The sequence below is a fragment of the Desmodus rotundus genome, chromosome 13, assembly GCF_022682495.2.
Source record: "Desmodus rotundus isolate HL8 chromosome 13, HLdesRot8A.1, whole genome shotgun sequence".
NCBI classification, from domain to species: domain Eukaryota; kingdom Metazoa; phylum Chordata; class Mammalia; order Chiroptera; family Phyllostomidae; genus Desmodus; species Desmodus rotundus.
In genome coordinates this window covers 3,497,777-3,511,816 of record NC_071399.1, presented here as the reverse complement: position 1 = coordinate 3,511,816, position 14,040 = coordinate 3,497,777, and the positions used below count along the sequence as shown (strand labels likewise).

General features: G+C 41.8%; 1 protein-coding gene across 7 annotated transcripts in view; it reads right to left on the bottom strand.

Annotated features, from left to right (window-relative positions):
- The window catches only part of WDR17 (WD repeat domain 17), a 77,830-nt gene that overhangs the window by 25,222 nt on the left and 38,568 nt on the right, over positions 1 to 14,040 (bottom strand). For 5 of the 7 annotated variants that reach the window (XM_045197098.3, XM_045197095.2, XM_045197096.2 and 2 more), the window contains 9 exons: positions 13,464 to 13,632; positions 10,870 to 10,961; positions 8,052 to 8,134; positions 6,540 to 6,626; positions 4,838 to 5,056; positions 2,651 to 2,853; positions 1,537 to 1,686; positions 1,319 to 1,449; positions 895 to 1,020 (listed from right to left, as the gene is read on the bottom strand). In XM_045197098.3, coding sequence (XP_045053033.2) covers positions 895 to 1,020; positions 1,319 to 1,449; positions 1,537 to 1,686; positions 2,651 to 2,853; positions 4,838 to 5,056; positions 6,540 to 6,626; positions 8,052 to 8,134; positions 10,870 to 10,961; positions 13,464 to 13,632 — 1,260 coding nt within the window. The remainder of the gene's footprint in view (positions 1 to 894; positions 1,021 to 1,318; positions 1,450 to 1,536; positions 1,687 to 2,650; positions 2,854 to 4,837; positions 5,057 to 6,539; positions 6,627 to 8,051; positions 8,135 to 10,869; positions 10,962 to 13,463; positions 13,633 to 14,040) is intronic. The other 2 variants (XM_045197097.2, XM_024562775.3) reach the window with 1 other exon arrangement.

Genomic DNA, 14,040 nt, shown 5'->3' with positions numbered 1-14,040 from the left:
GGCACCGGAAATGAAGTATTTTCAAAAATCAGTACTTTCTCTCTGTAAAATGTGACCCCTCTGTAAGCACAGATATTCGGTGTGGGTGGGGTGCAGAGAGCAGGTAAGCCTGGTGCGTGCGGGGATGTGCTAACTTGCCCGGTCCTTCAAACTCAGCGGGAGTGGCAGCCATGCAGAGGACCAGAGGCGAGTGAAAAACATGGATTGCTGGTGACAAAGGTACAGAAAGGCCTCTAATCGAACGGAAAATTACTGGCTCACTCTAACTGGCTCATATATGGTGAACAAGTAACTCTTACAGTCATAGTTAGTGACTTCAAAAAGTGCTGCCTCTTTACGAAACTAACTGCTCTGGTGACTGTCACACCGACACCCCCGGCCCAACTCTCTCTGCGCCCCGTTGGGCTCACCACTGAGACTGCGTTGCAAATACGAAAGGTATCTCTTCTTTCCGGTCCTGGGACGGGTCAGTTGTTTGCACTGCGTATTGCCTCAGGCAGGAGATACCAAGTAATTTTGCATTCCACCTCACTAAGATCTCCATAACATGATCAGTTTTAACGTCTCCCAGGATACAGCCTGCCAGGCGTCTGAGACTAGAACCACAGTGGTCCGTGTGCTGCCGTCATCTGGTTGCAGGTAAACGACTAGCTTTTTGAGTCGTTCCAAGAGAAGGGCGTAAGCCTCAGCCTCTGAACACTACCACTGCCTCCCCCTGTCCTCACATAACTCACAGCCTCACGCTTGCTTCTGCCTGAAGATTTAACTCTCTATATCCACTTATTTTAGTGTACCAGCCCTAACACAGAAATTTTGAAATAACCTTTATGTTTTAATAGTGAAAAGGCAAAGCCATTTTCACCTGAGCACACCGCGTTTGCACGCTTCACTTACCGTTCTAAACTTGACCAGGTGTTTCAGGTGCATTATGCCTTTACAGTAGTTCTGAGGAAGCAAGCTGTCGTCCTGATCTTTTAGCACAGCAACCAGGTTCCACAGATTGGCACTGCCACCTGGAGGCTAATGAGTAGATACAGAACAAGCAGCACTATAACGATGAAGGAGAAACCGCACAACACTGTGCATCTTCAAAAAGATAATGCAGGCATAGGAGACAGAAAATTAGTGCACTAGATCTACACCTTGTCCCATTTATTGTTCCTGGGTTCCGCTTGCCTTCTCACACTGTACAGAGTATGTTCCGAGGCTCCCAGTGAGCTGGGAGGATGCACTTAAGTATGTGTGATACCTTCTGACAAGAGCTGTGAAGATTCATTCTGCAGAAAAGGAGTCACGTTGAACTCCTGTGACTACTTACTGATAAGCATTCTGAAAACCTTTTCAGTTTTTCCACTCGAGGATTGCCGGGGAGCTTCTCTATTTCTTGTTTAATATCTCTGGACACTTTGCCACACAGGACGGGCGGAGCACCTTGCAGGAGGGCATAATCTGGAGAACAGATGTAATTCGGTGAGAAAAGACGACTATAAAATATCATTTAAAAATAAAACTCCTACCCATGCAGCTTTGCCATACCAGTGTTCCCGATGATTTCTTTCCAAGACCTGTTGGCCAGAATCTTCATCTGCAGAGGAGTGATCAGGGGGGCCAGGGACCAGAGTCGCACTGTCGAGTCCCGGGAGCAGGAGGCCATGGTGAAGGGACGGCCAGGGTGGCACGCCAAACCTGAGGGAGACACAGACCTGCATTGACTAAAGGAAACGTCGAAAATGCTTTCTATCTATAGGTACCTCATGAAACTTGTGCAGAATGGACGTTTGGAAGAAATGCCTCCGTCTTGGCTGAAAATAATGTAGGAATGTAATACATCATTTAGCATAAAATAGGAATACAAATCGAACAATCGTTAGAAAGCAAATGGCCCTGGAGGAAGATGTTGAAATCTTATTTCAGTTTGTTAACACCAATGGCGTGCACAGTAATCTGTGAACTGACGGGTGTGCCAGTGACCAGAGTTGGGGCCCTTTCAATAGAAAACAGGGTTCTCTCTCACACTGACCTACACTCCCTCAACTAGAAGGCCGCTGGGGTGAGGCACACAGGTACAGACGTCATGAGGAGGGTTCCTGTAAGGAATCATTTTTGCATCTCCGTTGCCCTCCTTATGGCGTCCAAGGTTTGGGGGCTACCAAGGACAGTAAAGTGCCGTGCAGCAAACAGTCTGATTTTCCACAGCCAGCTCAACAGTGTTAAAAACAGCACCACTCTCTAAATATAAATATCTAAGCACAGAGGCAGAGGCATGACTAAATAAGCTATACCTGCTTTATGCCTGATTTCCTTTTTACAGCTTACCTCTGGAGGGAGAAAAATCTAAGCCACACATGCAAATACGTGCATGGGTACATGTGTGTACCTGTGTGTACATGTGTGTAGGAACAAAAATGTACCTGCAGATAACGACAGACACCACAACGCTCATAAAAGTTACCTTCTGCAAATTTCTGATGACGTTTTTTATTGCCATCTGGATGTTCTGATAGTCAGTAACAACAGGGATAATTTCTAATGAGAAACATGTTTTTTAAAATGAAACGCTTCAAGACTTCTTCAGAAAATACCATATTGCTCAGAAGTTAGAATCACCATTCACAGAGCAACATTTGCAAGTACTTGAAAACCGCTTTACCGTATACATCCGCACCGTGGTCGCACACGGTGTCCAAGCAAGTCCCGTCTCGGGTGTCCCATACTTTCACGGTATAGTCCCAGCTGCCAGATACGAGCAGGTAGGGGATCTCGGGGTTCCACATTAATGCCCTCACAGGACCGGTGTGTCCACTGAGAATATTTATGCAGGCATCCTGAGTATAATCCCAGATTCGAACAGAACTGAAACAGAATAGGATCGAAGTAGTGCCATTCGAGTTGTAACGTATATAAAATCTTACCATATTCTTACTGGAGCACAACAACTATTGCTCAGTATATTAAAAAAGCATTCTATATTTCAAGTGATGTCAAGATTCTCCCTGCTAGAGCAGAGAGAAATGAGTAATTAGGCTAGGGCTACCCTAGTCCAATGTACAGATATTTATTGTCCTGACTTTTACTGGTCAATTTACTAATGAAATTGAATGTATTATTTCACAGTCTATATGTTTAAAAATTGCTTTCGTAAAATAAAATATCCAGAAAAGATAATGCCAAAAATATAATTAATAACATGGATGTGACAACTGAAGAACACTCAACTTAGTATAAATCATGAAACAGAGTATGTATGACCGTGGGTATTAGCTGAAAAGTCCATGCATATTTATGATGATATCAGTCCAGTAAGCCACTCCTTCATGTTTTGGTCAGTGGAGTAAGCTGCTTATCCAGTGCGGAAACACTCTCAAGTCAAGTACAGAATTTAACGATAGCTGGATTCATGGTATCACTTCAATCTGCCGACTGTACCAAGTACAAGTGTTGCTAGAATAAAATCCGAACTCCAAACCATCTTAAGACCTCCAAATGCCAGCTTTGCTGGACAATCCGTACTAAATCTTAGTCACAGATTTATATCAATCTGATGACACCAGAGATTATAGTAAACATTATATTGTATATTTTTATTTAAGGCATATCTCTTTCTGCTTTATATAAAAGATCTTTTTCCCCTTATTCTAGTACAGAACAATGGATCCATGTATACCAAAACTAATTTTGGAGTGCTGATTTCTTACATATGTTTAAATTATTTTGTTTGATATCGTACCTTCATATATAGTACTAAAGTGACTTGCTTCAAAATCCTTTGTTATCCTAGGGGGCACCAGAACAGGTGTCCTCGATTTTACAACCCGAGTTCGACTGGGCAAACATCAGGCTTGGAAGTCCGAATGTGTGTTTTTCAATCAAACCTCAGAAAAGCTTGTGTGGCCCACTGCACACAAGGAGGCCCTGAGGCTTCCGGGGTGAAGCACATTCTGCGACAAATACACTGGCAAGAAATGATTTCCCTGCAATTCTGACTCTTACTTAAACAACTAGACAACACGTTAGGTACAACCACCCTCTGCTTGGCTGCTAACGGGCCAGTTACCAGAATGCACCGTTCTTTACCGTAAGCTAGCAAAGTGAGCACCGCTCTCTTCCTGACAAATGTTTCTGAGACAGTAACCGGAGATTATACTTTTTTGTGTAGAACGGAATACAGACTCCACAGCCCATGCTGAGAGACTGAAGCGATAACCCAGAGAAATCCCACAATTACGTTTATTATTAAATTTGGATTTATTTCAAAATTTCAAGATGAAAATACTTTTAATATTAGACCTGAGGTTACCGTATACTATGACTTCTACTTGCGTAAAGTAAGAGTTTTCTTACCTATATTTATCTCACGTTCAGCAGTGACCAAAATGTTAAATCACTCTCATTACTAAAATATCTGCTCTTCATGCTAAAATATATAATTATCTTTATTACTTTCTTAATGAAAACAGAGTCCAGTTTTTTCCATAACATGTAACATTGTTAACAATAAACTCTTCTCCATATTTTACAGAGATGTTTCCAATCTTTTTCCCTTTCCCAAAAGATCCTTTTAAAATTTTTGTTTCTATTAACTTCATTATTAGTAAAATAGAATGTATCCATAATAAGTAAAATAAATAAGAAGATAGATATCAGGACTACAATGATAATATAAGCATGACAAAATGCAATTTACTGAATGCAATTAGCTACTTGTTAACCACCAACATATTAAGTACATATTTCAAATATTCCCCACATCAGCTGGATCATATAAATAAGGACATTTCTGAAAAATGGAAAGCGCACGATTTTAAGGACTAGAAAACGCAAACACCAAAATACATACCCGTCATCAGAACCGCTGCAGAGAACCCCCTCCCGGAGAGGAGACCATCGGACATGGAAGACCTTGGCGGTGTGCCCACTGAACACCTTCAGCGGCTGCTCCGAGCTGGTGGCTACGTAATAGACGCGCACGTCCTTGTCCTCACAGCCCGTGGCAATCATGTCTCTGAAACAGCACCAGCAGCACGCGGAAGTGTGAGACGCATGAGGGTGCTTGTAACTGAGGATTTAAAAACGTGCACAGTTCTCACTTCTAACACTAGATTTTGTTTCGAATCCTTAATGAACTTAGACTGAAAACTTACCTAAGTAAAAACATAGTTGGCAGAAACTGCCCTACTACCAAAAGAAGCTTCTCTCTCAACGTTGCCTTTCATCGGTCGAATTTCTATTGTATGCATCTTAGATCAGAGATAATGGCATTTACATTTCTATATGTTCTTTTTTCAAAATGTTCAGATTTATAACTTCTTGAGTAGCTCTCAGAACTTTATATTTTGCAACGACTGGTTCTTAAGAAGGGGCCCCAATGGTGAGGGATCGAGATGTGCTTACTTGCTGGTAAGCAAGTTACTAATCACTACACACCCTGACCACTGGAGGCAGAAGAGGGTATGGGGAGGGGTGGGAAATGGTAATGGAAAAAAATACAATAAGGTAAAAAAAAAAATTCAGATTAAATGAATAAATGAATTTTTTAAAATAAAAATAAAATATTTCTAAAATGCAAAAACCCCAAACCAAAACCAAACGAACATTGTTGGTTTAGTGGCGGAGGGGTGGCTGGGAGAGAAGAATGTTCGGATGGAGCAGGTGAGAGTGACTCCTGGCTGACCAGAGACGGGAACTGGGAGATGACGAGGTAGGCACGCTACGGAGAGATGCTGGCATGGGCTCCTTATGTAGGTAAACTCTGACTGTGTGTAGTAACTTCTTCCACACTGACTGGGAGAAATACAAAGATCCATCATTTTGTGTAGTAAGTATGTGATTGGACTCAGAACACACGTAAAGTTTTAATATTTTAATACGTACATTTTCCACCTGTAATGTGGAAAAGCATAAGACACTTCACATTGTTTTAACATCTCAGGAAAATTTGAATTTTTAAGTATAATTTATATCCCATCAAAGAGAGGTGGGAAACACAAGATCCTTGGACATGCAATGAATTTAGGATCAATTGTAGTGAAGGTTTGACTTGGACTAATTTTAAAATCCAAGCTGGTTTTTCCACAGTAAATTATCAGGCTGTTAGGCAAGGCTGGCCTTTCAAAACCGACCACATCAGTTCCACGTGCTGGGAACCCCGCCATGCTGTGGCTGAGCGTCAGGTGGGGCGATGGGAAGTCGGGGCAGAACACGTCTGCCACACAGATTCCCAAAAGGGGGTGCAGAAAGGCTCCCGTTTCTCAGGCAGAATCCACACCACACAGCAGCTGGACTGATTTCCACTTTTCATTCATTAGTCATAAAGCATCAGAAAGTTGTTTTGGAAGGAGGAACTTAATATTTCTAAATCATATGATAAGTTGATGAAATAAAATTGACATCTAGAATAAATAAGCAATTACAAGACTAGGTGAGGGGAAAATGGCCTAAAAAGAATGATAAGTATCGTTTATGGGAATACCGTCAAACTTCATGGTTATTTAATATCTCAGAAATGTAATTACTATGTATTTCAGAAAAAAAATACTTACTTGTTGTTTTGGCTCCAGTCACAACCAAATACTGAGGCAGGGTGTTTGTATTTGTGGAGCACTTTGCCATCGACTGTTCGAATGATGCTGAAATTAGGCATAATACGTTAATAGGGGGAAACATGCTAAAGATTTCATTCAAGGGAACAAAGTCAGAATCGTGTAAGTGAAACGTAATAATTTAGGATAGAAGCCTTGTCTGCAAAGCACCGGGAACATTCCAAAGTCCTGTGCCAATGTTATTACCAATTGTGAGTATATGTACTTAGGTCACTTATTGTTAATTATGGTGACCCATTTATATCAATTTAGAGGTGATAGGTTTGGATTCAGAAACTATTTCATAGAGAAACTTTTTGATCGAGGAGAAGCATAGTTGACACATCTATTTTTAAAACAATGATATAATTAACATGTATTACTCAGCTTCAAAATTTGTATTTAAAACTCATCTATAATGCTGATTACATGCACTGTCATACCAAGCCCAAGATGTGCCAGATGCAATGTGTTCCTGGCACACTCTAAGTAACATAACTAGAAATTCAAAGGATCCCTTCTCCCTAAAAGGATCCTATATACTTTAACTGCAAAAGTGGAGGAAGATCTAAAAGCCTACTGTGTGATACTGTAATGCAAGGGGTATTGATTCCTTTAGAAAGAAAAAAGTAAGTGTATATAAACTAATGTATTACAGGGTTTTAAAGGCTTTGGGGGAAGACCCTCTAGCACATCACTAGGCCCACCGAAACCTCTGAGGTGACCGGGCAGGGTGGTGACCCCTGCTTCCAAGCCTTCCATCGCTGACTGTGGCTCTTCATCGAGTCAGCAGAGCGCTGGAGGTACAGCCTCGAGTGTGCACATCACCTGTTCCGGTGACAGCATCTACAGCGATGGGGTACAATCGCCTGATTTCAGACATTCTTTACCCAAAGGCAATTTTTCCCATCTGTGTAATGTTTGGGAAACCTACTTCCCCCTAGAACTTAACAGAACTGAGAAAGCTCATGTTTCTGAAACACAGGGTCAGAGAACTTAGCTTCTAAAAAAAGGGCATTTCCCATATGAATTACCTCATTCTTTGCAAAGGCTTTTTATCCTTTTAGAGATAACAGCACCTACAAAACTGTGAAGAAGTTTCTAGAGGACCCGATATCTCTTGAGCCACTTTAAAACTGAAAGGCCACCCCCTCACAAATCTGATGAGCATCATTTAGACTCTTTGAGAAAAGTCCTTCAAGCTTCTTTGAGGCAATTCATAGTGTATTAGGCATAATTCAAGCAGTTACTGGTTTGTTTATTTTTGAATGTCACTTCATTATTATTTATTACCGATGCATCATAGCAACACAGGATATGGCTAGGTGGGCTTATAAATACTAGTCGTGGTAGCTGGCGAGCGGTACAACTGGAATCTCATCAACATTTTGAAGTCTGTGCTCCCAGGATACGACTGGTGTGGCTCCTGCATCCGTCATAAACCATGCGATGGATGCCACACGCAGCACTTACCAGAAGCCGTCCTCACTGCAGGTTGCTATTCTTTTGGAATCTTTATGACTCCAGGCAATGCAGAATATTCCATTTTTTCCATGCTTCAAAAAAGGCAAAATACCTATCAATAAGAAATAATTCACCCCTTTTTTCTCTTATTTATTTACTTCTTCTAAGTATTATTTTTCTACTAGGAACTTGCTTTCGATGATGCTAAAAGAGGCGTTATTGCCAGTAGCAGAAAGCTGAGTATAATACACTTGAAGAACGTTAAAGTCACACTTAAACAAGATTGCTGTTTCTAAAACAACAACATTAAAAAAAAACTTATAAAAGCTAAATAAATTTCTTGTAAAATAAAATAAAACATAAATTAGGTGGCTTCTAGTGCTTTTTTTGTGAACACTGGCAAGAGCCAGAATCTGCCTGTCGGGGCTCCTGTGGAGTTAAACCCTGCGTGAGGCCTTCCCTGCCAACATCAGTCTGGAGACCGGAGAGGCAGAGCATCCTCTCTCTGCTTCCTAACCCGGTGCGAGCTCAGGCACGAGGCAGGCACTACTGCAGGCAATTGTTATATTGATTGCTCTTCTCAAGTTCAAAGAACAGCTTTAAGACCATTCCGAAAACAAATAACCCTATTTATCTGTTTGTCTGCATTCTTGGACTGCATGCAGAAGGGCAAAAGGGTCTAGTCACCACTGCTGTGATGAGAACTTCTTAAAACACAAGAAAAGTACGTGGGAATTTCATTCATCAACTAGGTCATGGGTAAATAAAGGTCGATCCCTTTCCAAATTTAACTGAAAACATTTCAGTCCTATACAGTACTTCAGTGGTGGTGGCCGTGCCTTCTTCCCCTGCGCTTTAAGGCTGTTTGGCTGAGGTGGTCTCTGGTTGGCTGTGTTTCTGTCTTTGGAGGTCAAGGTGGGGAAGCTTATGAAGACAGACACGAACCTGGAGGTAGTCCCTACACTCATTTGGCTAGAGTGGAGGCCTCCCACCAGCTTCGTTACCCCATGTGGAGTGCACTTTGGGCTCTTTACCATCCTGCACTTCCTTCAGGGAGGAATATGGAACTGTTAATTAAAGCTGGCATTCTTAACTTTCCCCATATTTCTTCTCCTAGACGTAAGCAATTTTGATACTGGCCTTAACTATGAAAGACAGGGATGGGCACAAGAGATGCCAGGTGCCGAGATGCTGGGCCGCTGGAGCAAGGCTGGGGCGGCTCTGGGGCTAACAGGCAGATATTTAAGGCTACAAGATGCCATAGGAACAGACCGACAGATCTGACACTGAAGAATGAAATTACTTAGATTTAGGCCACACGTTTCTTTTTCAGGTTCATATCTTTTCCTATCACAATTTACTGTTCTGGCTGGGAGGGCAGAGAGGGTAGGCTGGACCTGGAGTATTGTCACAAAGAGGAAGGGGAGCAGGGTAAGCAGGCAGCCGCCGTTGGAGTTTCCTCTTCTGAGAGCGATGCTGCTTACTGGGCTTGGGGGTCCCCCCGCATTCTGCATTTGTCTCATTTCTCAGTCACCCAGAAGGGCAAGGCTACTTGATCCTCAGAGGGGTAACCATCTTTTGTATAAATGGTTTTAAAGAATTAAATGTATATGCAATTTTTGTATCAGTTATATATTTAGTCAACTTTAACAGTAGTCACTTGAAATGAATGAAGTTTCCAAACAGAGACAATCCTAGATTCTGCCGTATGTCCCCTGATTCATATCTAACACTCTCAATACTTTCCCAATATTAATGGAGCTCCGCAACCTGCAGCTGACAATTTGACTCCAAGCAGAAGGAAAAGCACCATCTGTGACACTCCAAATAGGAAGAGCAGAGGCTTAGGGCTTGTCACAGAATAGAAGAATTTAAGAACTGAAAGGAAATCTAGGAAATTGTACTGGGTTGGCCAAAAAGTCAGTATGGTTTTTCCTGTAAAGTAAAAGACATGTTTTTCATTTTCACCAATAACTTTACTGACTGGGATATTTTGAGTATGTCGGCTCTCTCCTGTGTGGTGTAATATTGATTGTTATCAATTAATGTCGTGATTTGATCGCTATCAACTTCAGCTGGTCTACCCAACCGTGGAGCATCATCCAGCGAGGAATCTCCAGCACGAAACTTCACAAACCACTTCTGACACGTTCGATCAGTCAGAGCACCTTCTCCACACCCTGCACACATCTTTTTTTTATTTTTTGCATTTTTACCTTTCTTGACATAATAAAGCACAATGGCTGAAAATGTTGCATATTTTCTTCCATCTTCACTATTAAAATGGCTACACAAAAACTCACCAGTTTTTTTAAATGCATGCTGATAGGACAGCTGTCACAATACAATCTAACAAAATTGTTTCCAGGGAAGTTAGAGACAACTAAGTACTACTAGAGTCATCTTATGAAAAAAATCAAACGAACTTTTTGGCCAACCCAAAAGAATCTAACTTCACCATCTTAAAAAGAGGTTCAGGCAGTAAAATGATGCTCCCTAAGTCAACAGCTAACTAGTAAGAGAATTGAGACTACAATGTGGGACTTGTTCTGAGATTGGTCTTCTTCCAACTACTGAATATTTGCCTATAGCCCCTACTCAAAGTTGCTGACTCTCTAATGCAACTTTGGGTAGATTTTTATATCTTAGACTCATCTACATATTTCAGAATTCATTTCGGTATGTAACTGTCCCTTGGATTTTCTTCTCACACAGAGAACATGATGCCACCTGGTGATAACTATTAAATGAAGAGACTAAAGCATTTAAAAAACAGGGAGCAGTATAAGACATTAGGTTATTGGGCTACCAGTAGATAACATCTTACCTCATTAAAGCGTTGTACCATTTTGCCCTTTTTAACATCCCAAATAAAAGCACCATTTTGGGAAGTTGCTCCAGCAATACAATCCAAATCACCTTAGGAAACAATTTGTTAGGCATTATATGAAATGTCTACCACAAAAACACTTTTGAAAAAGTAAGACTTGTGGTTTGCAGAGTAGTTCTTTAAATTTTTTAATGTGGAAACCATCAAGTGCATGCAAACCCAGAGAACGGTATGAATGTATCCATCACAACCTTCAACAATGGTCAAAATATGGTCAGCCTTGCTTGGTCTACAGCCCCTCCTAAGTGTAAACCTCTGACATTACATTAATTCATCAAAAAACAGTTTAGCGTGGATGTCTAAAAGGCATGGACTCTTTTATTACCATAACTAAACCACCACAATGACAAATAAAAAAAGTGTCAAAAATTCCTCAATATTATCACATATCCAGTTAGCATTTACTCTTTTCTGACCATCTAGTAATTTTTTTCATGGTTGGGAGAGCATTTATGTGGGCAACACCCGTGAATAAAATCAGTTTCTCTAATAAAAACATCAAGCATGCTTTGTCTCTAAGAAATGAAACAATCTGTAGTCGTGAAAATGCCCCTGAGCTGGCGGCTGGTCCAGGACCCCAGCAGCCCCTGCAAGGCTGTGGGAGCAGGGTTTTCTCCTCTGGCAGGGAGAGGAGGCGTCAGCTACCGGGGGGCAAGCACGGGGGGATTACTCTGTGATAAATGATAACAGACACTAAAAAGGTCCTCACCATATTTCCAGGATTTTCATCCTGCTCCCCTTTTGGGTCCTGGAATTACTGAGGATAAGTTTCCATTTTATTTGCGCTGTTTTCCTTTTCCTAAGGAATCTACTCTAAATAGAAAGGAAATGATGCAACCACCTCTATCCTATTCTACTTCTGTCTATGCTGACCTTTATTAATCTTTCCAATTCCATCCATACTCACCTAAAAAGAGAGATTCATTTGTAATCGCATTTCAGAAAAATCACAGACTTTCCTTTCCTCAACAGTTTTGCTTCCTTGGGGCCAATGTCCAGTGCAGAGTGTGGGATAAAGCTTCGTGTAAGAGGAGGCCTTCTGAGAATGCACTCAAACAGTGGTCTGTACGGCCACAGTTACTACTCGGGTTTTGGGTTTGAGACTCATACGCATTTTGGAGGAGGAGGAATGGTCAGCTAATGGCTGCTGTGTACTAAGTCTGCACCAGCTGGGTCAATCCCTCCACCCCCAATGGGGGGGACCCTGCTGTGAAGACTCGAGGAGGGAGGACTGAGCATGCAGGCTTCACGGTCAGACGGACCCCTGTTCCCATGTGGATTCCACCACTGCTTGCTTTGCATAAAGTCCTGTGAGCGTTTCTCAACCCCTCTGACCTCAGACTCATAAATGTTGGCCAACACACTCGATGAGTCAAACAGAGGCCGAGGTGAAACAGGGAGAGGGAGAACTGCTGAGTTCTTCTGGTGCCTCAGTTCTTAATTAGTGAAGGACCAGTTTTTTCAAGTAGCTGTATTTCCCGAATGGTACTAAGCATGTTCGGCTTAAAGGAAAAACCACTGTCTGTAAAAAGTGGAAGTAAAGCCTTTTTCTAACCCTTGGGGGAGGAGGAGGAGGCTACATAAAAAAGCTGTGTGTTCGTAGCCTTTCTGTATGGTGGGCACCTCTGAGAATCTGATTCCTATGACGTCCACAGACGCAGGTACAGGCACAGCTATGCTGAACATTACTCATGAAATTCCAAGAGGCCCCCAGATTCTCTGAAGAGAGCCCCTAAATTCAAGATTAAACATCCCCGTCCATGAGATAAAGGGGGAAAAAGCTGTGCCCTGGTTGTGTGGGTTATGTGTAGGTTTTATATTAATATTTTACTCGTGGGACAAATAAGTAAAGCATTCTACATACTTTATAAAGTGAAACCCATTTAGGTATGAATAATTATTTATTATAGGGAAATAATATTTTGGGAAAAAATGCCAGAGATGCCACGGAACACCCCCTTTCTGTAAAAGAAAGTGGAAAAGTAGAAGCATCTTTCTGAGATCAAAGGAAAGGCCCTATTATGGCCTAAAAGTCCTTCAATATCACAAAGGTGGAACTAACATAGAATTACATGGCCACAAGTGAACTGTGATGGTATATAATCATTCATATTCACAAAACAGCTGTACTAGGGAAAGATGTATTCTAACTTTTAAAAAGTAAATGTTCAATTTTTACATATTTGATGCTCATGAACATTTTAAGGAAAACGTTCATGTAAAATGTGTGATATTGTTGAAGTCACAGCTATACAGATGCAGCTAAAATCAGGTGAGTCGCAATCATCCTGATTTACGGTGGCTTTTCCATGTGCTTATGTCGTATATAAGGGCCCCGACATCAAAGTGCCTATGCAGGGAGTCTGTTCCGAAAACCCCCAAAGCTGAACCAAAAAAATATGTCATTACTAATCTGCCTCTACAAGCCTTTGGAACAAGATGGCATTGATGGGAGGAAGGTCACGCTAGTGACAATGGAAGTCAGGAAAGTCATTTCACGGGAGCCCTGACGCCAATGAAGCCCTCCTCACCTGGAGCCCACGAGAGGGAGTAGATGATGCCCTCGTTGCCCGGGGAGGTGTGCACGGCCGTCAGCGTGTTCACGTCCCAGACTTTGATGGTGCCGTCAAATGACGCGGTGGCCAGGAGGCTGGGGTCAGCCGGCTTGAATTTGCAGTCAAAGATGGTTTCGATGTGGCCCTGGGAACACAGCAGGAAAAGTCACAACGACTGAGGGAAATCCACGTTATTAATAAGCAAACCACAATGTCTAATCAAGCCGAACCGTGTACTATGGCTTCCAAATGTGAACACAAACACATAAGGCAAGCAAACCCACAAAGCCTGAGCCACTGCGGTGGTTGAAGAAGCTTTGTGCTGTTCTCAGTGTAGAAGCTGTTACAGACCTAGATTTCATTCCATCTCAGGCCCTTAAATCAGCGACTAAACACAAGGATGTTCAAAATCCAACGTTCATCTTCAATTCCACACCTATGTTTTCTCATTATTTACCATATACAGAATGCTATGCTAGACATTTATAACGGGATTAACTATTAATAGTAACTACATCATTCTGGTAGGAAAATAAAAGACCAAGCTACAACT